A 22,543-nucleotide genomic window follows, 5' to 3' on the forward strand; every position below is an offset into this window, starting at 1 on the left:
AGAGAGAGAGAGAGAGAGAGATTTGCTATTTTCTCTATGATAAAGTGTGTAAGGTGCTGACCATCGCTACACGGCATGTTTACCTAAGGGAGAACAGGCGTAATGGATCGTTTTATAAACCACGTATTTATCGTATTTTTATTTACCCCGCATCAACCAACCCATGGCATTAATCAAAGCTTAGCTGTCATCATTTGAGAAAGATACTCAAGCTTGACTTACGTAACATCGTAGCAAAGCATAATTCACGCTTTCGTGAAGCTTGAAAACGGCAGTGTGGAGGTTTTTAAGAGACGAAACAGAAGAATTTATGGATTTTGAAAGTCGTTTGGATATCTGGAAAGGTCGCGGTAGAATCTATTGTGTCGCTCTCTAATCTAGGCAGTACGGAGTTATCACATCATTCCTAAACCACGGGAAAACTTCACAGAACGTCATGATTTTGGTAGAAAATTGGCTTTTTCCAACAAACCTTTTCCCCCCGTAAGTACATGATTTGTCTCCTTACTTGCCTTGCCAGTGTTCTGTTTCTTGCAGTCACGTAAACACATCCATCCCATCGGGTTTCAAATGAGGAAGGTCATTACTTTTTTTTTGTGGGTGACACTCAGATCTTTCTCTAAAAGTTAAGACGGAGTTTAAGATGGTGTTGAATACCCCATTGTTTATTATAGCGTCTGGATGGGATTAAACCAGAAAAAAAACAAAAAAAAACAGGATATAAGGAATTTTTTAGCGGAACGACGGAAGACATAAGTTTATGGATTTGTATTATCAAGCAAGGATTAATTTGGGCGGAGGGATTTTCCTTCAAAATGATCACTTATCGTTAATGATCTTTAGTGAGGTGTTGGAGACACCTTGATCTTACCCTTAACTGCACTGTGTTTATGATTTGAAAAGACAAAACTGTGCATTTTTTTTTTTTTTAATTATTTACATATGGACAGGTATGTATGACGAGAAGAATTAGGATGATGCTCGTTTTATTTTTGTGCTGTCTCACTGAACACGTTGAGAATCTTGTTGTCCAAATATAGGGTGTAAATAATTCAATGCAACAGTGTCGGGTGGAGGGTACGCAGCTAGGGGTAGGTGGAGGCAGGTATAGAGCGTACAGTGGGTACACCTACATAATGGGATGACAGCTGGGTTCGAACACGGGGCCCAAGGGAGGCAAGCAGCCTCTTGGGATGATGGCGAGGGAAGGAAGGGAATATAAGAGGTTATTCAAGAAGGTTTGGTAACTTCCCGGCAATGTCCTTCACTTGTCCTTCCTTCTCTGTTTACGTTCGTCTCTGAAATGTTTTTGTTTTTCTTCTTTTTCTCCACGTTGGAGGTTCCCAGCCACGGGCCTTCCAGTGAAATATAGTGCTTGTTGAGAGGTATATTATTATAAAATAAATATATTATTTTTAATATATATATATTTATATTTAATTAATTTTTTATTATATTTATTAAAATTAATATTAATAATATTTTAAATTAATTATAATTTTATAATTATAAAATATATAATTAAATAATAAATAATAAATAATATTATATTAAATTTATTTTATTATTAATAAATAAAATAAAAATAAATTATATTTAATTTTAATATTTATTTATTATTAATATATTATATTATATCTCTCACCATCTCACACCAACACTCACGGAGGGAGAGAGCGCCTCTGCTGCTGGGGATGTGGACGAAGGATAGCCGGACAGAGGCGGCAGTCCACTCCTCCTGACCTACAATGCCGGTGGTGTCGTGTCGGAGCCGTGTGGGCCACTGGCTTGAGTGAACTCCGTGGTAGCCACCGGAGCAGCCAGGACTGTGGCGGAAGGAAGGAGACAACAGTGTTGTGTTGATGTACTGAACACGTTGGTGCTGGGGCAAGTGTCCGACCCGAGTGGAGAGTGTGTGTTGAATACGAGAGACCCCGGGGGAGGAACAGAAACGAAAGATTGATACCCTCGAACCAAGACGACCCTAGGATATGACCATCCTCAGTGCTGTGTGGAACAGACACGTTCACTCTATTGTCCTCAGTGCTGTCTAGAACCGACACGTTCACTTTCTTGTCCTCGGTGCTGTGTGGAACAGACACGTTCACTCTATTGTCCTCAGTGCTGTCTAGAAACCGACACGTTCACTTTCTTGTCCTCGGTGCTGTGTGGAACAGACACGTTCACTCTATTGTCCTCAGTGCTGTCTAGAAACCGACACGTTCACTTTCTTGTCCTCGGTGCTGTGTGGAACAGACACGTTCACTCTATTGTCCTCAGTGCTGTCTAGAAACCGACACGTTCACTTTCTTGTCCTCGGTGCTGTGTGGAACAGACACGTTCACTCTATTGTCCTCAGTGCTGTCTAGAAACCGACACGTTCACTTTCTTGTCCTCGGTGCTGTGTGGAACAGACACGTTCACTCTATTGTCCTCAGTGCTGTCTAGAAACCGACACGTTCACTTTCTTGTCCTCGGTGCTGTGTGGAACAGACACGTTCACTCTATTGTCCTCAGTGCTGTCTAGAAACCGACACGTTCACTTTCTTGTCCTCGGTGCTGTGTGGAACAGACACGTTCACTCTATTGTCCTCAGTGCTGTCTAGAAACCGACACGTTCACTTTCTTGTCCTCGGTGCTGTGTGGAACAGACACGTTCACTCTATTGTCCTCAGTGCTGTCTAGAAACCGACACGTTCACTTTCTTGTCCTCGGTGCTGTGTGGAACAGACACGTTCACTCTATTGTCCTCAGTGCTGTCTAGAAACCGACACGTTCACTTTCTTGTCCTCGGTGCTGTGTGGAACAGACACGTTCACTCTATTGTCCTCAGTGCTGTCTAGAAACCGACACGTTCACTTTCTTGTCCTCGGTGCTGTGTGGAACAGACACGTTCACTCTATTGTCCTCAGTGCTGTCTAGAAACCGACACGTTCACTTTCTTGTCCTCGGTGCTGTGTGGAACAGACACGTTCACTCTATTGTCCTCAGTGCTGTCTAGAAACCGACACGTTCACTTTCTTGTCCTCGGTGCTGTGTGGAACAGACACGTTCACTCTATTGTCCTCAGTGCTGTCTAGAAACCGACACGTTCACTTTCTTGTCCTCGGTGCTGTGTGGAACAGACACGTTCACTCTATTGTCCTCAGTGCTGTCTAGAAACCGACACGTTCACTTTCTTGTCCTCGGTGCTGTGTGGAACAGACACGTTCACTCTATTGTCCTCAGTGCTGTCTAGAAACCGACACGTTCACTTTCTTGTCCTCGGTGCTGTGTGGAACAGACACGTTCACTCTATTGTCCTCAGTGCTGTCTAGAAACCGACACGTTCACTTTCTTGTCCTCGGTGCTGTGTGGAACAGACACGTTCACTCTATTGTCCTCAGTGCTGTCTAGAAACCGACACGTTCACTTTCTTGTCCTCGGTGCTGTGTGGAACAGACACGTTCACTCTATTGTCCTCAGTGCTGTCTAGAAACCGACACGTTCACTTTCTTGTCCTCGGTGCTGTGTGGAACAGACACGTTCACTCTATTGTCCTCAGTGCTGTCTAGAAACCGACACGTTCACTTTCTTGTCCTCGGTGCTGTGTGGAACAGACACGTTCACTCTATTGTCCTCAGTGCTGTCTAGAAACCGACACGTTCACTTTCTTGTCCTCGGTGCTGTGTGGAACAGACACGTTCACTCTATTGTCCTCAGTGCTGTCTAGAAACCGACACGTTCACTTTCTTGTCCTCGGTGCTGTGTGGAACAGACACGTTCACTCTATTGTCCTCAGTGCTGTCTAGAAACCGACACGTTCACTTTCTTGTCCTCGGTGCTGTGTGGAACAGACACGTTCACTCTATTGTCCTCAGTGCTGTCTAGAAACCGACACGTTCACTTTCTTGTCCTCGGTGCTGTGTGGAACAGACACGTTCACTCTATTGTCCTCAGTGCTGTCTAGAAACCGACACGTTCACTTTCTTGTCCTCGGTGCTGTGTGGAACAGACACGTTCACTCTATTGTCCTCAGTGCTGTCTAGAAACCGACACGTTCACTTTCTTGTCCTCGGTGCTGTGTGGAACAGACACGTTCACTCTATTGTCCTCAGTGCTGTCTAGAAACCGACACGTTCACTTTCTTGTCCTCGGTGCTGTGTGGAACAGACACGTTCACTCTATTGTCCTCAGTGCTGTCTAGAAACCGACACGTTCACTTTCTTGTCCTCGGTGCTGTGTGGAACAGACACGTTCACTCTATTGTCCTCAGTGCTGTCTAGAAACCGACACGTTCACTTTCTTGTCCTCGGTGCTGTGTGGAACAGACACGTTCACTCTATTGTCCTCAGTGCTGTCTAGAAACCGACACGTTCACTTTCTTGTCCTCGGTGCTGTGTGGAACAGACACGTTCACTCTATTGTCCTCAGTGCTGTCTAGAAACCGACACGTTCACTTTCTTGTCCTCGGTGCTGTGTGGAACAGACACGTTCACTCTATTGTCCTCAGTGCTGTCTAGAAACCGACACGTTCACTTTCTTGTCCTCGGTGCTGTGTGGAACAGACACGTTCACTCTATTGTCCTCAGTGCTGTCTAGAAACCGACACGTTCACTTTCTTGTCCTCGGTGCTGTGTGGAACAGACACGTTCACTCTATTGTCCTCAGTGCTGTCTAGAAACCGACACGTTCACTTTCTTGTCCTCGGTGCTGTGTGGAACAGACACGTTCACTCTATTGTCCTCAGTGCTGTCTAGAAACCGACACGTTCACTTTCTTGTCCTCGGTGCTGTGTGGAACAGACACGTTCACTCTATTGTCCTCAGTGCTGTCTAGAAACCGACACGTTCACTTTCTTGTCCTCGGTGCTGTGTGGAACAGACACGTTCACTCTATTGTCCTCAGTGCTGTCTAGAAACCGACACGTTCACTTTCTTGTCCTCGGTGCTGTGTGGAACAGACACGTTCACTCTATTGTCCTCAGTGCTGTCTAGAAACCGACACGTTCACTTTCTTGTCCTCGGTGCTGTGTGGAACAGACACGTTCACTCTATTGTCCTCAGTGCTGTCTAGAAACCGACACGTTCACTTTCTTGTCCTCGGTGCTGTGTGGAACAGACACGTTCACTCTATTGTCCTCAGTGCTGTCTAGAAACCGACACGTTCACTTTCTTGTCCTCGGTGCTGTGTGGAACAGACACGTTCACTCTATTGTCCTCAGTGCTGTCTAGAAACCGACACGTTCACTTTCTTGTCCTCGGTGCTGTGTGGAACAGACACGTTCACTCTATTGTCCTCAGTGCTGTCTAGAAACCGACACGTTCACTTTCTTGTCCTCGGTGCTGTGTGGAACAGACACGTTCACTCTATTGTCCTCAGTGCTGTCTAGAAACCGACACGTTCACTTTCTTGTCCTCGGTGCTGTGTGGAACAGACACGTTCACTCTATTGTCCTCAGTGCTGTCTAGAAACCGACACGTTCACTTTCTTGTCCTCGGTGCTGTGTGGAACAGACACGTTCACTCTATTGTCCTCAGTGCTGTCTAGAAACCGACACGTTCACTTTCTTGTCCTCGGTGCTGTGTGGAACAGACACGTTCACTCTATTGTCCTCAGTGCTGTCTAGAAACCGACACGTTCACTTTCTTGTCCTCGGTGCTGTGTGGAACAGACACGTTCACTCTATTGTCCTCAGTGCTGTCTAGAAACCGACACGTTCACTTTCTTGTCCTCGGTGCTGTGTGGAACAGACACGTTCACTCTATTGTCCTCAGTGCTGTCTAGAAACCGACACGTTCACTTTCTTGTCCTCGGTGCTGTGTGGAACAGACACGTTCACTCTATTGTCCTCAGTGCTGTCTAGAAACCGACACGTTCACTTTCTTGTCCTCGGTGCTGTGTGGAACAGACACGTTCACTCTATTGTCCTCAGTGCTGTCTAGAAACCGACACGTTCACTTTCTTGTCCTCGGTGCTGTGTGGAACAGACACGTTCACTCTATTGTCCTCAGTGCTGTCTAGAAACCGACACGTTCACTTTCTTGTCCTCGGTGCTGTGTGGAACAGACACGTTCACTCTATTGTCCTCAGTGCTGTCTAGAAACCGACACGTTCACTTTCTTGTCCTCGGTGCTGTGTGGAACAGACACGTTCACTCTATTGTCCTCAGTGCTGTCTAGAAACCGACACGTTCACTTTCTTGTCCTCGGTGCTGTGTGGAACAGACACGTTCACTCTATTGTCCTCAGTGCTGTCTAGAAACCGACACGTTCACTTTCTTGTCCTCGGTGCTGTGTGGAACAGACACGTTCACTCTATTGTCCTCAGTGCTGTCTAGAAACCGACACGTTCACTTTCTTGTCCTCGGTGCTGTGTGGAACAGACACGTTCACTCTATTGTCCTCAGTGCTGTCTAGAAACCGACACGTTCACTTTCTTGTCCTCGGTGCTGTGTGGAACAGACACGTTCACTCTATTGTCCTCAGTGCTGTCTAGAAACCGACACGTTCACTTTCTTGTCCTCGGTGCTGTGTGGAACAGACACGTTCACTCTATTGTCCTCAGTGCTGTCTAGAAACCGACACGTTCACTTTCTTGTCCTCGGTGCTGTGTGGAACAGACACGTTCACTCTATTGTCCTCAGTGCTGTCTAGAAACCGACACGTTCACTTTCTTGTCCTCGGTGCTGTGTGGAACAGACACGTTCACTCTATTGTCCTCAGTGCTGTCTAGAAACCGACACGTTCACTTTCTTGTCCTCGGTGCTGTGTGGAACAGACACGTTCACTCTATTGTCCTCAGTGCTGTCTAGAAACCGACACGTTCACTTTCTTGTCCTCGGTGCTGTGTGGAACAGACACGTTCACTCTATTGTCCTCAGTGCTGTCTAGAAACCGACACGTTCACTTTCTTGTCCTCGGTGCTGTGTGGAACAGACACGTTCACTCTATTGTCCTCAGTGCTGTCTAGAAACCGACACGTTCACTTTCTTGTCCTCGGTGCTGTGTGGAACAGACACGTTCACTCTATTGTCCTCAGTGCTGTCTAGAAACCGACACGTTCACTTTCTTGTCCTCGGTGCTGTGTGGAACAGACACGTTCACTCTATTGTCCTCAGTGCTGTCTAGAAACCGACACGTTCACTTTCTTGTCCTCGGTGCTGTGTGGAACAGACACGTTCACTCTATTGTCCTCAGTGCTGTCTAGAAACCGACACGTTCACTTTCTTGTCCTCGGTGCTGTGTGGAACAGACACGTTCACTCTATTGTCCTCAGTGCTGTCTAGAAACCGACACGTTCACTTTCTTGTCCTCGGTGCTGTGTGGAACAGACACGTTCACTCTATTGTCCTCAGTGCTGTCTAGAAACCGACACGTTCACTTTCTTGTCCTCGGTGCTGTGTGGAACAGACACGTTCACTCTATTGTCCTCAGTGCTGTCTAGAAACCGACACGTTCACTTTCTTGTCCTCGGTGCTGTGTGGAACAGACACGTTCACTCTATTGTCCTCAGTGCTGTCTAGAAACCGACACGTTCACTTTCTTGTCCTCGGTGCTGTGTGGAACAGACACGTTCACTCTATTGTCCTCAGTGCTGTCTAGAAACCGACACGTTCACTTTCTTGTCCTCGGTGCTGTGTGGAACAGACACGTTCACTCTATTGTCCTCAGTGCTGTCTAGAAACCGACACGTTCACTTTCTTGTCCTCGGTGCTGTGTGGAACAGACACGTTCACTCTATTGTCCTCAGTGCTGTCTAGAAACCGACACGTTCACTTTCTTGTCCTCGGTGCTGTGTGGAACAGACACGTTCACTCTATTGTCCTCAGTGCTGTCTAGAAACCGACACGTTCACTTTCTTGTCCTCGGTGCTGTGTGGAACAGACACGTTCACTCTATTGTCCTCAGTGCTGTCTAGAAACCGACACGTTCACTTTCTTGTCCTCGGTGCTGTGTGGAACAGACACGTTCACTCTATTGTCCTCAGTGCTGTCTAGAAACCGACACGTTCACTTTCTTGTCCTCGGTGCTGTGTGGAACAGACACGTTCACTCTATTGTCCTCAGTGCTGTCTAGAAACCGACACGTTCACTTTCTTGTCCTCGGTGCTGTGTGGAACAGACACGTTCACTCTATTGTCCTCAGTGCTGTCTAGAAACCGACACGTTCACTTTCTTGTCCTCGGTGCTGTGTGGAACAGACACGTTCACTCTATTGTCCTCAGTGCTGTCTAGAAACCGACACGTTCACTTTCTTGTCCTCGGTGCTGTGTGGAACAGACACGTTCACTCTATTGTCCTCAGTGCTGTCTAGAAACCGACACGTTCACTTTCTTGTCCTCGGTGCTGTGTGGAACAGACACGTTCACTCTATTGTCCTCAGTGCTGTCTAGAAACCGACACGTTCACGTTTCTGTCTGTGACATTTTGATAGTTTCTCAACTAGGTCATTGGGGATACATTTGTTATATATCATTTTCTAAATATAAACCCCCCCCCCAGGACCCCCCCTTTTTTACTTTGCGGCTTCGAGGCTGCGCTGCAATAAGCGGCAGGGAGAGGACAGGATTGTGTCACTATTCGTCTCTGACATGTGTACCATCATCCCTTCCCAGGAAACCTGCTTGGTGCCGTGTTGTTCTCTCTCTCTCTCTCTCTCTCTCTCTCTCTCTCTCTCTCTCTCTCTCTCTATCTATCTATCTATCTCTCTCTCTCTCTCTCTCTGTTCCACGGATGGTACTCTGGCCACTCGTGTGGAGAGTCCAAGGATGTGTTCCGGAGCTCGTGTACAAGACCTGTAGTACGCGTCTGGTGGCTGCTTCCCACAGTTTCTGTTGAAAGATCAACCACACGAGGATTAGGCATCATTTCACCTCCTCCTTATACAGCGAGGCTGTTTTTTTTTTTTTTTCTATATTATGTTAGCTGAGAAGACACGGGTAACTTAGGTCCTAATCAAGACCATTCCATTAATGCTACTCATCGACCAACCCGCACAGGTGGATGAACAGCTGGGTTGACTGTGGACCGACCGCCGCAACCAGGATTCGAACACAGCTCTACGCTCGACCCTGGGCGGCCCATGAATGCGTCACCACGGGGCCGCTCTGTATGTTTTCCTTCCCTCTTCACATAACCTCTCCAGCTTTAAGAGTCGGATCTTTAAACATCTTGGTTCAAATTAATCCTTCCCCCCACACCAATCCACCCATTTTTTTTCCCTAATAATTGTTATCTTTCTTCTAAGATGAGCATGATAGGCGGTTATGATTGTGGGCCAATGTTGGCTGCTACAATTAAGGAAAACGGAAGAAGAAAAAGTGATTCCGCTGGAAGCGGGGAGGCAGGCTTTGGCATGAGGTCTCTCTCTCTCTCTCTCTCTCTCTCTCTCTCTCTCTCTCTCTCTCTCTCTCTCTCTCTCTCTCTCTCTCTCTCTCTCTCTCCTGGTCGAGCGGACTAATAATAACAAAATATGTGATCATGATATGATGGAGATGAGAAACGTAATACCGTTATATTTGATGTAATATGTTTTTCTTCATTTTTCTCAGTACAAACGTTTAAAACGTTTTCCGATCATTGCACACTGCTTATTAAGTGTACTCGTCACCAGCAGTGAAAATGGCCAGGTCTTGTGACCCCGCGAAATGTATGGAGATATATATATATATATATATCCTGAAGAAGACACCCTTATACAACCACAACAGATAAGCGTCTCAGACCCTGAACTCTACAAGACCACCACGCCCTTAATGTGGTCTGGTCTAAGTTACTGAAGCCTAGCTTCGCTCCGCTGCTCCTCACCACACCCACCTGTTGCCTCCCGCAGCACACACACACACACACACACATACGGCCGCGACACTTGCCCAGGCAGACCAGTCGCTACCAGTCAGATGCGATGCATGAGGACGGAACTGTTTAAGAATCCAACCACCTCCTAAGGCAACGGAACCTCACTACGCAGAAAGCTTGTCACCTGTTCAAACTGTAATGACTGAAGTGCCTGTTACTGTGTGTGGTTTTGACGATGGCATTTCAGTGCAGTAGTAAGTCATCTGGTTATGATTTCAGGTCTCATTTGGAATTCCATGTATACCCTACGTGTCACAGAAGGAGAACAACGGGCAAGAGTTCCTTCCCTCCTATATTATCACTTCAAAAAAGAAAAAAGGAGCCAAGCGACAATATTTTCTTCAAGGCTTACTCGTCTGTTCTCTCCGCTACCTTGTTGAGGTGGGAAACAGCAAACACGTATGAACATTCAAAGTTACAGAAACAAATTTAGGAATCATTGTTGTAACAGAGAGTAACTAGACGATGCTTTACCGATCCCGGGTTCGATCCCACCTATGGAACAGAGTTTGGTTTACGTGTATGAAATATGATTTTAAAGTGTAATCTGCTAGATCATGTTATAACTATGGCAGTGTTAGCTGTAGTGTTCTTTGAAATGAAAGATAGACGCAAGCGTAGCCATAACACGCCCTAAGGTGTGCGCTACGTTAGCAATGATCATATGTTAGCCCTAATCCGCTCTTCTCAGCATACTGAATGCGCTAACTTCGCTAAAATACAATGCAGGAGGCTTGACTCCCTGATCAGAGGGCTAAGACGGCCGCGCGGTAAACTGACATGGGATTAACGCAAACTATCCCCCCCTTCCCCCCCCACGAGCATAGCAGAGGTACGCTAGTTTAGCAAAAACGTGTTCCCAGTATAGCCGAGGTCAGAGGAGGGACAGTAGACTCGATAACAAGGGCGAACTGCCAACATTTGTAGCAAATGAAAACAGAAAACGATGCCAAGCGGCTGAAAACAAACAAAAATATGGATGCAAGACGAACGAACAAATTTTCTCTTTTAAAAGCCATCGGGCGATTAAACTTTGTGGTTCATAGTCAAGTTTGTGAAGGTGTGTGTCATTCATGGCAGATGAAACACAAAAGCGAAGAGTCTGAAACAGCCGAGGGAAACTGATGGATGAAACAGAGCCTTGGAGACCTAACTGAACGAGCAGTGTCTTGGCTGAAACTAAACGAGAATATAGGCCGAAAGTTAGCGAGAACACTTGCCAAACACTGCCCAGGAGGTAATGCTGTGGATCTGAAACAGTCTAGGAGGAAACTTACAGCGAATGAGGTGACTGACTGTATGATCTGAAATATGACAAAGTGCCATTTTGGCAGTTACAGAGAATGCGTCAGAGGACAGTTTAGGTGAAACAATACAAATGTTTTCGAATTTGAAAGGAAGAAAACGCGTCTGAAACAAGGGAAAGTGTGGAAATCATTACTTTTAGACGAGTGAACATCGTGAAGTGAAACATGGAGGAGAAACTTTGACATGGATGAAACTGTATCATGACACTCAAAAAAAGGACAATATTTTGAAACAAAAACATGAGAAACTATTCTGAAAACTGTGGAATTCAAAGGATAGTATTTTGGAACAAGAAAAGCCAAAAGTGTCTCTCGAACGAAACGATCCATCAGAGTTACACAGACATACAGTAAATGAAGCCAAAGATGATTCTGGAACAGCTGAAGATTTGAGAGTTTGAAACGGTAAAGCGAAATGGTTAATACTCTGAATTCTCAGATGTCGCCAAAAAAAAATGATTGTTAAAAACATGAAGCCCCAAGTTTGACGCTTTTAAACATATGTAAACGTGGAAAGAAAAAAAAAAAAGATGTGTAGCACTGACGCCGAAGGTTTCATAATCTGAATTAACAAATGAAGCTAAAATTCAAATACTCAAAGAGTAATAAATGATAAATGAAGTCTTGAGATTTCACACGCCGATTTGTAGCAAATTAAAGCTAAGGATTTTTAGTTCGAAACAAGCAAATCATACCTGAACACATTCCTTGAGGTTGTGAAACTGCCGGTGTTTTCTTTAAGGTTGCGAGGTACAGTCTTTCCTCTGGCTATTTGAGGTCGACAGTGTTTTGTTGTGTGGTTGAGTACCACTCTGTTGTCTGAGGTTATGGGGTTGTCTGTGTTGTGTTTACAAAGGTGTTCGACTGTGTTGCTTGATGTGTTGTTACCCGAGGTCGTGGGGTGGTCTGTATTCTCCAGTTATGTGTTGACATTTATAGTCTCCCTGGGGTTTTGTGTACGATCATGTTGTGTTTTAGGGTTTGAGTACAATCGTGTTCTTTCTGAAGGTTGTAGGATCGATTTTCTTCTGTTTAAGGTCGTGGATTCCATTGTTGTTTTTTTTGTTTGGGGTTCATGGGTAACTCACGTTCATAGGCCCCCACCCCTTTCCCCCCATTTGGGTTAAGGTGTTTGAGATTACTGGGGTCGATGATGTTCTCTGTGGCTAGAGGTTTAATTCTATCCTGTTTACGGAGGCGTGTAGTTTTTCCACCCACGCTACAAGGTCGAGTATGTTTGATTTGATTATTCTATTTTTTCTAACGCAAACATGAAAGCAAAGGAAAGTTGGGAAGGTATTCAAAGCGACACGCAATTCGTGTTTGTTTTCTTCCTTCAGTTTTCGACGCACGTCTTGCTTCCTCTATGAGGCCGTCAGAGGGTTAAGGGTAAACCTACCCAGCCCACTCAACAGAAGGGGGTCTGAGGTAAACCTGTCCTGTCCACTCAACAGAGAGGGACCTAAGATAAACCTACCTTCCCTTTTCACTCGAGAGGGACGTGCCGTAAACTCTTTTCAGCCAGGTCAGAGGGTGTTGCCTTTAACCTTTTGAATACTGTACAGCCCTTTACCATGACGTTACAACACCTGTGTACGACGTGACAACCCTTGAACACGACAGCACTGCCACTAAGCACGGCTATACGACCCTTGACCACGGCGGTACGACCACTGAACACGATTGTACGACCCTTGACCACGAAGGTACGACCCTTGGGTATGATGGCCTAGACTTTTAACTTTGACTCGTGACGAAAGCTGAAGATACAAACAAATATGGTTCAGAATTACCCATAAAGTGTTTGAAATGCGATAACTGACGAGAGAAATGAACAGAAGATGGAAAGAATAATTGTCCCAAGTATCAAGTGTAGAAAATAACGAAACCTTTGAGAAATTAAATTATATCTTATATAATCCAATACTATAAAACATGGTTGTTGAAAGCAATATCTCTGATGAAGACGTCATAGTTGGTGTGGCTTCAAAGAAATGCAACACATCAACAGGATACACGTCACAGAAAACGCCGAGGCTGGGAGACTCAAATATATGCCTCGTGCATCAAGAGAAAAGCAGGGAAATCTTAAAAACGTCTGAGGTTATATCCTTAACCTTTCAAAAGTACAGCGGTATTTCCCGAGGGGTTCGATGGGCGTGACCTCTCGTTTGACCCTTACCAGAGAAACCTTAAGGGTCATTCCTGACTCGGGTAAACCCAACTGTGTACTGGCCGGTAAACTTAGTGGTAAACCTGGGGCTAATCGTGTAAATGAATGATACATAGAGGTAAAGAAAAAAAACCTGAAAACTTGGCGGGAGAACTGAACAGAAACATGTGTATATCAGGGTATATCTCGAGTCTTATGTAGAATTCACACATCATACATCTCTTGCATATACTCAGATAGGAAAACTACAAACACACACACACACAATATATATATATATATATATATATATATATATATATATATATATATATATATATATATTTTTTATAAAAAAAATATATATATATATATATATATATATATATATATATATATATATATATATATATATTGTGTGTGTGTGTGTGTGTGTTTGTAGTTTTCCTATCTGAGTATATGCAAGAGATGTATGATGTGTGAATTCAATTTTCCAAAGGAAGGAACAGAGAAGGGGGCCGGGTGAGGATGTTTCCTCAGAGGCCCAGTCCTCTGTTCTTAACGCTACCTCGCTGATGCGGGAAATGGCGAATAGTATGAAAGAAAAGAAAAGATATATATATATATATATATATATATATATATTACCGAGATTTTGCCCATTAAGGCAAAGCTAACGCGTAGCACCCACCTCAGCAAAATCTAATTGCCAAATTAAGTGCGAGTTACGTGTTATCATGTGTTATGTGTGATAGAGAGAATATATGATTGTGGACCGATTGCCCGCAGTCCACTTATTTGTGATAAGAAAGAAGTTTCACTCGGTTCTGGCAATACATGAATGAGCGTAGTTTTTTTTAGGTAAAAAAATATTTTGTGAACCATAAGGATGCAGACATTGTGTAGCGTGCTAGTCATACCTAAAGCCATCCCTGGGGAGGTTGGAGGTTAACAAGTCCTTGGGAGGTTATCATCAGCATACTGGGGAGATTATCACTCGCCTACCTTAAGAGTAATTATCGGTCGGCATCCCCCGGGAGGTTATCATTCAGCGACCAGAGGAGGTTATATAAGTCCCGGGTGAGTTTGGGAGGAAGGGAAGGTTTTGGAGACGCCCGCAGAGTCGGCCTGCAGGGATGTTGTTATTGGCTGGGTGGCCGCACCTCAGCTGGTGCTAGCCTAGCCTATCGAGTGCACCATCCATCCGCTGTACACTTTTTATAAAGGAATATATATATATATATATATATATTATACAAACCTCTATCAGCCAGGATCGAACCCGGGACCACTGTGCAACAGGCAGGAGCGCTACCGCTAGGCTATATGATCGCCCCTATATAAGGGAAATGACCCTTCGAATACTATGTACTCGAATACCCTTCGTCTCACGCTGGTGAGCAACGGGGTCTACACCGGTTATTTCCCATATATATATATATATATATATATATATATATATATATATATATATATATATATATATATATATATATGCACACATTCATCATTCAGCTGTTATGTGTAATGAAGGGATGAATTATAAATAATTCAACGCAAAAAGGGTGTTTGTCAAAGAACATTCAATAATCCAAGCACTGATTATAGACACAGGAAAGCAGCAGCAGCAATACACAGAACTGGATCAAAAGCCAAGAGAAGAAACTCCAGGAAAATTTTGAGAGTTAAGAGGAAGCAAAGCAGACGCAAACGCGTCTCAATGGACATGGCCTATATACACTACTCATACTTAACCCTAATGCTAACGTTATGTAGTTAGCCGCCCTGAAAGATTAATTCTTCCGGTATAATTCCAGCAACTTGCTGAAGGTAACTTTATCAATGCAAAAGGTGGAAAGTAATTATGGATTCCATTTCAGCAACAATCCTTGCATTAACTTACGATTATTACTAGTGTTGAGTGTTCCTAAGTTGTTTATATCGTTCACCAATTATGGTTTGTTACAGTACGCTTGTGATAAACCTATACAATATGGTATACAAGTAACTGTATTAATTTTTCTTCCTGTTTCTCTCGGCTATAAGAATGTTAACGTTTGTGACAAAGTCAAGAAAATTCAGTTGTAATAACTACGAGGATATATTTCATCCCAAAAAAATATTTAGTACGGTTCATTTCTTGACAAAACGAAGAGAACTTTAAATACAATACTCAAAATTAAATACAATTTCATCTATTTCATTACCTTAAGGTACTTCCCAGAAAACATAGATGGATGAGTAAGAGCTACGCTGTAATACATTTATTATCTTCCCGCCTAATTTTCCCACTCTGAATCCACACTTTTCATTTCATAAATTGACTAGGATCACATGTGAGCTAACCTAGTCCCTTTCCAATGTGTATGATGATAACATATAATCATATTTAGTCATAGTAGGATGTACATGACTACACACATTAGCGACAATATGATGTAAGCCAACCTAGCCACTGAAGATGTCTATGACTACAAAAGTAAGCTAACTTACCCTTTGTAGAACTTCTGCTGACTACCAGAGCCTCTCTCTCTCTCTTGCTCAGGATGGCGCCTCGTCGCCAGCCGGGGTCGTTGTACCAGCAGTGTGTGGGACACTTGTCACATTTCCTGGACCGGCTCTGTTCCACCCACCTCCACACCCCAGAACACCCGGACCTCGTGGCCATTGCCGCCTACCTGGACTCCCTCCTGCCCGTACCGCTTCAGGCCTCCATAGGTGAGTCTTCAGGGTTTCACACTCCTTCATACTGCCTCATGCTGGATAACCATGATGATCTGAGGGATCAGTCCGAAATATCACAAATCTTATCCTCACCTAAAAATTATTTGCTTCCCAAATTTTAATCAATTGGTACCATTTTACGTAACCCCGAGATAATGATGTTGTTGTGATGTATCGGAATAAATGTTGACCCATTCAGCACTAAAGTAAATATTACAGATTAGCCTGGCTAAAGAATTAGGCTGAATTTATGTATTTGGTGAATCATTGACAATATTTTGGGCTCCATATTGTTTCAGTATGCCGTAGAATAATATCATTCATAGTGAAAATAGAAGTGTAAAAAAAACTTTGGATGTAGATATCACAAAAAAATTATCGAGTGATTTTAATGTTAGTGTCCTGTAAAATTAATTACTTTTGATATAGGTTGATACTGTTTTCCAGGTTATTTTTAGTTTTTAGTAAATTTGAATTATATAACGTTAAGATGTTAATGGTGCTACTTTAGAAGTCTTTATTGTTGACATCCGACAGCTGTAGTCTAAATACTGGAAGTTATTTTGCCGCGTACTAAGGTCTGTTATCTATTAGTTATTACTCTGTGATGATGCAGTTTTGTGGCGGCCAACTTCCTTGGATGAGTCGATTAATAAGCAGTTTTGTACAGTGATGTTGGCGGCCAGCTTCCTTGGGTGAGTCGATTAATAAGCACATTTGTACAGTGATATTGGTGGACAGCCTAGTAGACTGACTGACGAGGTACACTTCCTCCCGGTTGTACAAGGGTTAGTATTCCAAGACAAATGACACTGCAAAGTTGTTACATTAAAACTGTTGACCTTTCCTTAACCCCAGAACTTATACAATTCTTTAGGATGGCTGTTATTCTGTTAGATATGTTTGGCCTTTCCCTTTAAGGGTTAGATATGGAAAAAGAAATTATGTTACTTTACCCAAGGGTCGCGCCGTCGTATGCAAGGGGATAATTATGAAGAGTTAAGTGGGACATTACCGGAAGAAGGCTTAGTTGTTTTTTTCAAGAAGAAACCAATATTACTCTTGAATAGATTGGGCAGAAGCTATGTTGTGAAGGGTTCGGTATACCTGCGTGATCTCAGTACAGGTGAAGGTGACTGGAAAGGCTTTCGCCCTCCACGTTTAATAATTACGAGAGGCTTTTGAAAGATATTTTCCTCGGCTTGATAGATTAGGAGTTAGTAAGGTTGGTACCAGTTTTGACTGTAAGGTAGAATTTGTTTCAGTGATTTTTTTCTTTTGTAAATAAGTTTACATGGTGGTTTGTTTATTGATAAGTAACAATCAGATCAGTTTAGGCTGAATTTATAATTGATGTATTTTAATATTAGCAAGTTTCATGTACCAACACAATTGAAATTGATGAATCGGTCACCTTACATATTGAAAAATGACCATATCCTTTCTAATCTACCTTAAGATGTCAGATTTTATGAAATGTAAAGATTCCTCTGGAAAAGTTCGTATTTACTTCTAAGTAGGCCTGCCGCATATTGTTATTGTTTTCTGGAAGTCAATAGATTTAGACTCAAGCTGGAGGACGACTTCGTTCTCCTGAATGGTTGTAAACTGACATCTTGGTGTTGCTGCAGGTGAGGCGCTGTTGGCCATTAGTGAGATACTCCACATGACGCCCTCGCCGTCTCACCTGCGGCTGTCGTTATGGCTGCGGGTGCGGCGCCTCTCCACCAGCGGCTCCGTCGTCCAGTCCGGCGTGCTGGAGACCGCCGACGGTGGCCACCTGGAGAGTCTCTCGCTCTTCTACGGCGGGTGCGGTGACCGTGCCACCAAGCTCTACAACTTCCTCCACACCACCTTCAGCCTCACGTACTTCAACTGCACGGACTTCTGCAACAACCACATGATCGACATCGTGGCCAGGACTTGCGAGCGCCTCCACTGCATCGACCTGAGGGGCTGCTATGACGTGAACGATGACGGTGTCCTGCGGCTGTGCGGGCTGCAGGACGGCCTCAGAGATAACATCGAGGTGCTGAGCAAGGGGGAGATCGTACGGCCCACCTCGCGCTGCTCCCAGTCCCTGAAGGAAATCAAATTCTCCATGACGAAGGTCACGGAGGCTGGCGTGGCCGTTATCCTCCTGGTTCTGACCAACATCGAGATCCTTCGCGTCCCGGACATCAAGATGGAAAAGGTTTTCAACTTCCTCCAGACCATCGATCACAAGAACGTCCAGTGTAACCTGAAGGAGTTCCACTCCCGCGAGATCCTGAATGAGTTTCAGTTGACGGTGTTGGCCAACCTGTGCCCCAACCTGGAGTATATTCAGGTCTCTTTTATCGGCAATTCGGAGATGGACTTAACTCGTCTCCAGCAGTTAGCACGCCTGCAGAAGCTCAAGCGGGCGAAGTTCGCCGACGTCAACTGCGACGCGCTGGTGTGGTTCCTGCAGCAGATGGGAACCAGGATGACTCACCTCTTCCTGTACACGTACCACACACGTTTCTCGCAGCAGAAGCTAAGTATAACCCGCAACCACCTGCAGAGCCTGGCGCAGTATTGCCCCCGCTTGGAGAACCTTTGTTTGGACGGCTACCTGCTGGGGGAAGACATTCCCTACCACCTGGCGCCTGATAATATACAGTATTTCAAGGCTCTCCGTTCTCTCCAGGTGGCCTCCATGAAACTCTCCGAGGACGACCTCAAGGTCTTCCTGAAGAAGTGTCAGAACATGAGGATCCTGGAGCTGGTCCTTCAGAACCCTCATGTCCTCTACGACCGCCTCATCTGCGAGCTGCTGGACTCGGGAGTGTGGCAGAACCTGGTCAAGATCCGGGTCCTGAACTCGCCGCTCACCAGCAAAATCATGACTAGGCTCGTGACGGAGTGCCCACTGCTGCAGGAGGTCGGCTGCCTCTACACCTGGCTCGTCTCCAAAGAGCAAGTCTCCGAATTTAAGGAGAACATCAGACATCAGAACTTCGACATCGAGATCTACTGACGACAGGCCCGAGGTATGACAGTTGTGTACACATGAACACCAGTATCACCTTTGACCCCCTTAACTCACGTGTGAGTAGCCTCGCCTCTGCCAGGGAGGGAAGCAATACTCTCCCTCCTCCTCCTCCCCAACGGTACTCATTTTTAGTCTTTAGTCTTCATTTAACCTTCACAGCTGGCGGCGTTTGGCTGCTCCGCAGAGACATCCTCGCATAGTTTGACTTTACTCGGTGTGCTGGCCGCAACGTGACTTGATGACTCCCTCGTGAGGTAACCGAAGGAGAGGGTGAGATGCAGACTCCCAGAGGCAGGCTTGGGTCGGGTGAACCTGTCCGTCTGTCAGCCTTGTGGCCATATATCCCTAACCTCCACCCACCAGGATATATATATAAACGGTCAACTCCTTCCGGACTTTAGGAACAAAAAAACTTTTGTTTGTTTTTGGTGAGAGACACGTGACTATGTTTACAAGTAAACATATAGAAATAGGTGACCTGATATTGCTTTAATTTCGTTATCTTTACTGAAAGAGAATCATTTGAAATTATATTTTTGTGAATCAATATTTCGTTCAACATAACGCGGAAAAACCCCCTCGCATCCCTAACGGAATCACCACCTATCCATTTCCCAACTTGACGCTGTGGTACAGAAACTAGCCACAGGAACAACCATGGTGGTTTGCGGAGCCATACGTATTGTTGGTAGGCCTCCGTACCCCCCACCCAACAGCCCTCACTCCTCCTCCAGCAGCCGCTGCAGGTGATGGCGTGGGTGAGGCAGCTGCCCACTTTGGCACACAAAACGTTGATCGTTCACTGAAAAATTTCGCACAACACGGCAAGCCTGAGATTCCTTGCAAGTCATTCGCTGTTGTTGTTGTTGTTGTTAGTAGTTGTGGTGCTTATGTTTGTGGCCCAGTTCCCTCAGGCCCCTGGGCTTCAGGGCTTGTTACAGCTGGCCCACAATACTTGTAACAGTTGGTCCACAGGGTTTCAGGTTTTGTATTATTTGGCCCAAAGGGTATGTACCTGTTTTGGAAAATGGGGTCCTGGCCTATGGTCATAAAACCTGTGGATAAGACAGTAATTTGCTTGTACAAAAAGTAGTGATGATGAAACGAGAAATTGTGACCAAGAATGGCATCAGAAACAGCTAATTAATGTGCCTTAGTTGGATTTGTGCGTTCGCCAACAGAAATTGAAAAAAGAATGGACCCTATCTTACGATGTTTTGAAAGACATTTCTAGTCATATCAGCTGTACTGATTTACTTAAAAACAGCTTTTGCTATGGTTAATTGAATATATACTAGTCAAAATAGGATATTGATAGATTTGACTATATATGTATGGGTTGTAAGTAGTATTATACTGCTCACTGATAAAGACAGGCTAAAACAATGTGCCTTTGCAATGTATTTAAGACACTAGGTTTTCGTTATAGAGTTCATTTAGACCCCTTCGGACTCTCCTAACCGTCATATCAATCTTGGGTGATATTTATGTGTTACATTTGTTCGTCCATCCATCTGTTGATACTTCTTTTTTTTATCATATACATATATATATCTACATAATTTTTGAAGCACTGCGGGTGTTTATAAAATAAAACGCGGGAGCTCTTTTTAGTTCCAAGTGCTGAAGGTCTGTTCGTGGGAGAGGGTGGCGTGAGTCATGACGTCACGCTCATGCTACGACGTGGTCGTCTTCAGTTTTTCTTCCTTCACTCAGGGAATTCTGCGGCCGATGTTACTGTTTCATTGTTGGACACGAATGCGTAAGGTCGTCTTCTCTGCATGTGACGCCATGACTCCCTGCTGCTTGCTGGCCCACGACCGCCAATACTCGAGTACCTGTTTTACTGGTCTTGTTGTTGATCCTTACGCTCGCAGTCGCTGCTGATTTGAAAGCCGTAGAGCAATATAGAAAAGATGAATTATATCAGACTGCTGGTCTTACTTGAGAGAGAAGGAAGTAGCTAAGCATAAAATGTAGGTCATTTATTGCTCTCAAAACGGATCAGACTCGTCATCGTCTGCGAGCGGTGCAAGGTTCACGTCTCCCAAGGCGTCTGTGGCCATATGCTAATGGCGCCTCTGTCACTTGTCCATGTATTGAACGTCTTTCACAATGTTGTGCATTGTTTCAGAATAAATAGTTGATTTTTCCAACGAGCCTCTTCTTTGAACCTTCTTTAACAAGAGAATCAGCCATAGCTATTATTATTATTATTATTATTATTATTATTATCATTATTATTATTATTATTATTATTATTATTATTATTATTATAACAGGACCTTTTAAGGGGCACCCGCGGATTCGAGGTTCCGCTGCACGATCATATATTTTCTGCATTGGGTCATGTGGTGGTGGGTCATGGCTCACCTGACGCCAGTGTAATGTAAAACGATCCGATTATGTGCTGGCGAAGGGCACATCAGGCCACAGTAAGCGAAGCCACACGATGGGAATAATTGGTAAGCCGGGACAGATCTTATGAAATTGGCTACATGGAGGTCAGTAATGGGTTAATACAACTTTATACCCACTATATCCTTCACTTGTAACCTCCTATTTCTTGTATGGAGAAGCCCTACTTAACATGATTTATATGACATTTTCACTTCCTACACTTAAGCTAACCTAACTTTGTACGATATTGGTAAAAGCTTCGACCAGCAGGGATGAGACGCCATATATGTAGATTTTCAGCTTGAGAGAGAGACAGAAACACGTGCACTTTACATAATACATGGTTGTAGTTTATATTTCATATGTATACATACAGTCGTATTTCCTCTCCAATTAACGTTATTCTCTACAGAAGTATACATCTATCCCCATCATCCAACATGACCTGACAAAAAGGCTTAACCACAAACAAAGCGATATCACTAGCTCAAAGCCCAGCCGATGGTAAGCAGGCGGTGGTTGAACTGAATGCCAAGCTTAGGACAAGAAAGATTCTATTTATACGTGGTGGAAACCACCTAGGAAGGGACTACATACGTGATATTGTGCAGGCGTATATGCTCTTAATATTAATTCTAACGTGAATAGGATTTTATGGAAAGGTTAGAGGACGATGGACAAGTAATCCAGATTAATGTGATATGGTTGGAAGAGAAAACATGATTTTATGTGTATTGAATATGAGTGAAATAGCGTTCAACTCGAAAAAAAAAATTATACCAGCTAGTGTTACACCAAATTCAGAACTGACTAATGCTGCGTAGTTCATTTATCTACAGAGGGGAAAAACACCAAATAATATAATTTCCTTGAATAAAATTGGGAACAAATTCTCTGGGTTGATGTTTGGTCGACATCTTTGATTACGTCATCCAGGCTGCGTTTTGGCAGACGTACTAATTTTTGTTTGTTGACTTCCTGTCCGAGTCTGTGACTACTGCTTTCCTTTGTTGACTCCCATATAACAGAGATATTCATCCAGAAAGCGACTTACAAACATTAATTAGAAGATGTAACTGATTACACAAGAGCATAAAAAGTGGTAT

General features: G+C 44.2%; 1 protein-coding gene across 1 annotated transcript; it reads left to right on the forward strand.

Annotated features, from left to right (window-relative positions):
* Window positions 1-15,817: 15,817 nt before the first annotated feature.
* Window positions 15,818-21,193, forward strand: LOC139746287 (uncharacterized). Its single transcript, XM_071657364.1, has 2 exons — window positions 15,818-16,015; window positions 17,653-21,193. Exons 1-2 carry the CDS (start codon window positions 15,844-15,846, stop codon window positions 19,020-19,022), a joined length of 1,542 nt encoding a protein of 513 aa, XP_071513465.1. The 5' UTR covers window positions 15,818-15,843; the 3' UTR covers window positions 19,023-21,193.
* The last annotated feature ends 1,350 nt before the right edge of the window (window positions 21,194-22,543 follow it).

The sequence above is a fragment of the Panulirus ornatus genome, chromosome 64, assembly GCF_036320965.1.
Source record: "Panulirus ornatus isolate Po-2019 chromosome 64, ASM3632096v1, whole genome shotgun sequence".
NCBI lineage: Eukaryota > Metazoa > Arthropoda > Malacostraca > Decapoda > Palinuridae > Panulirus > Panulirus ornatus.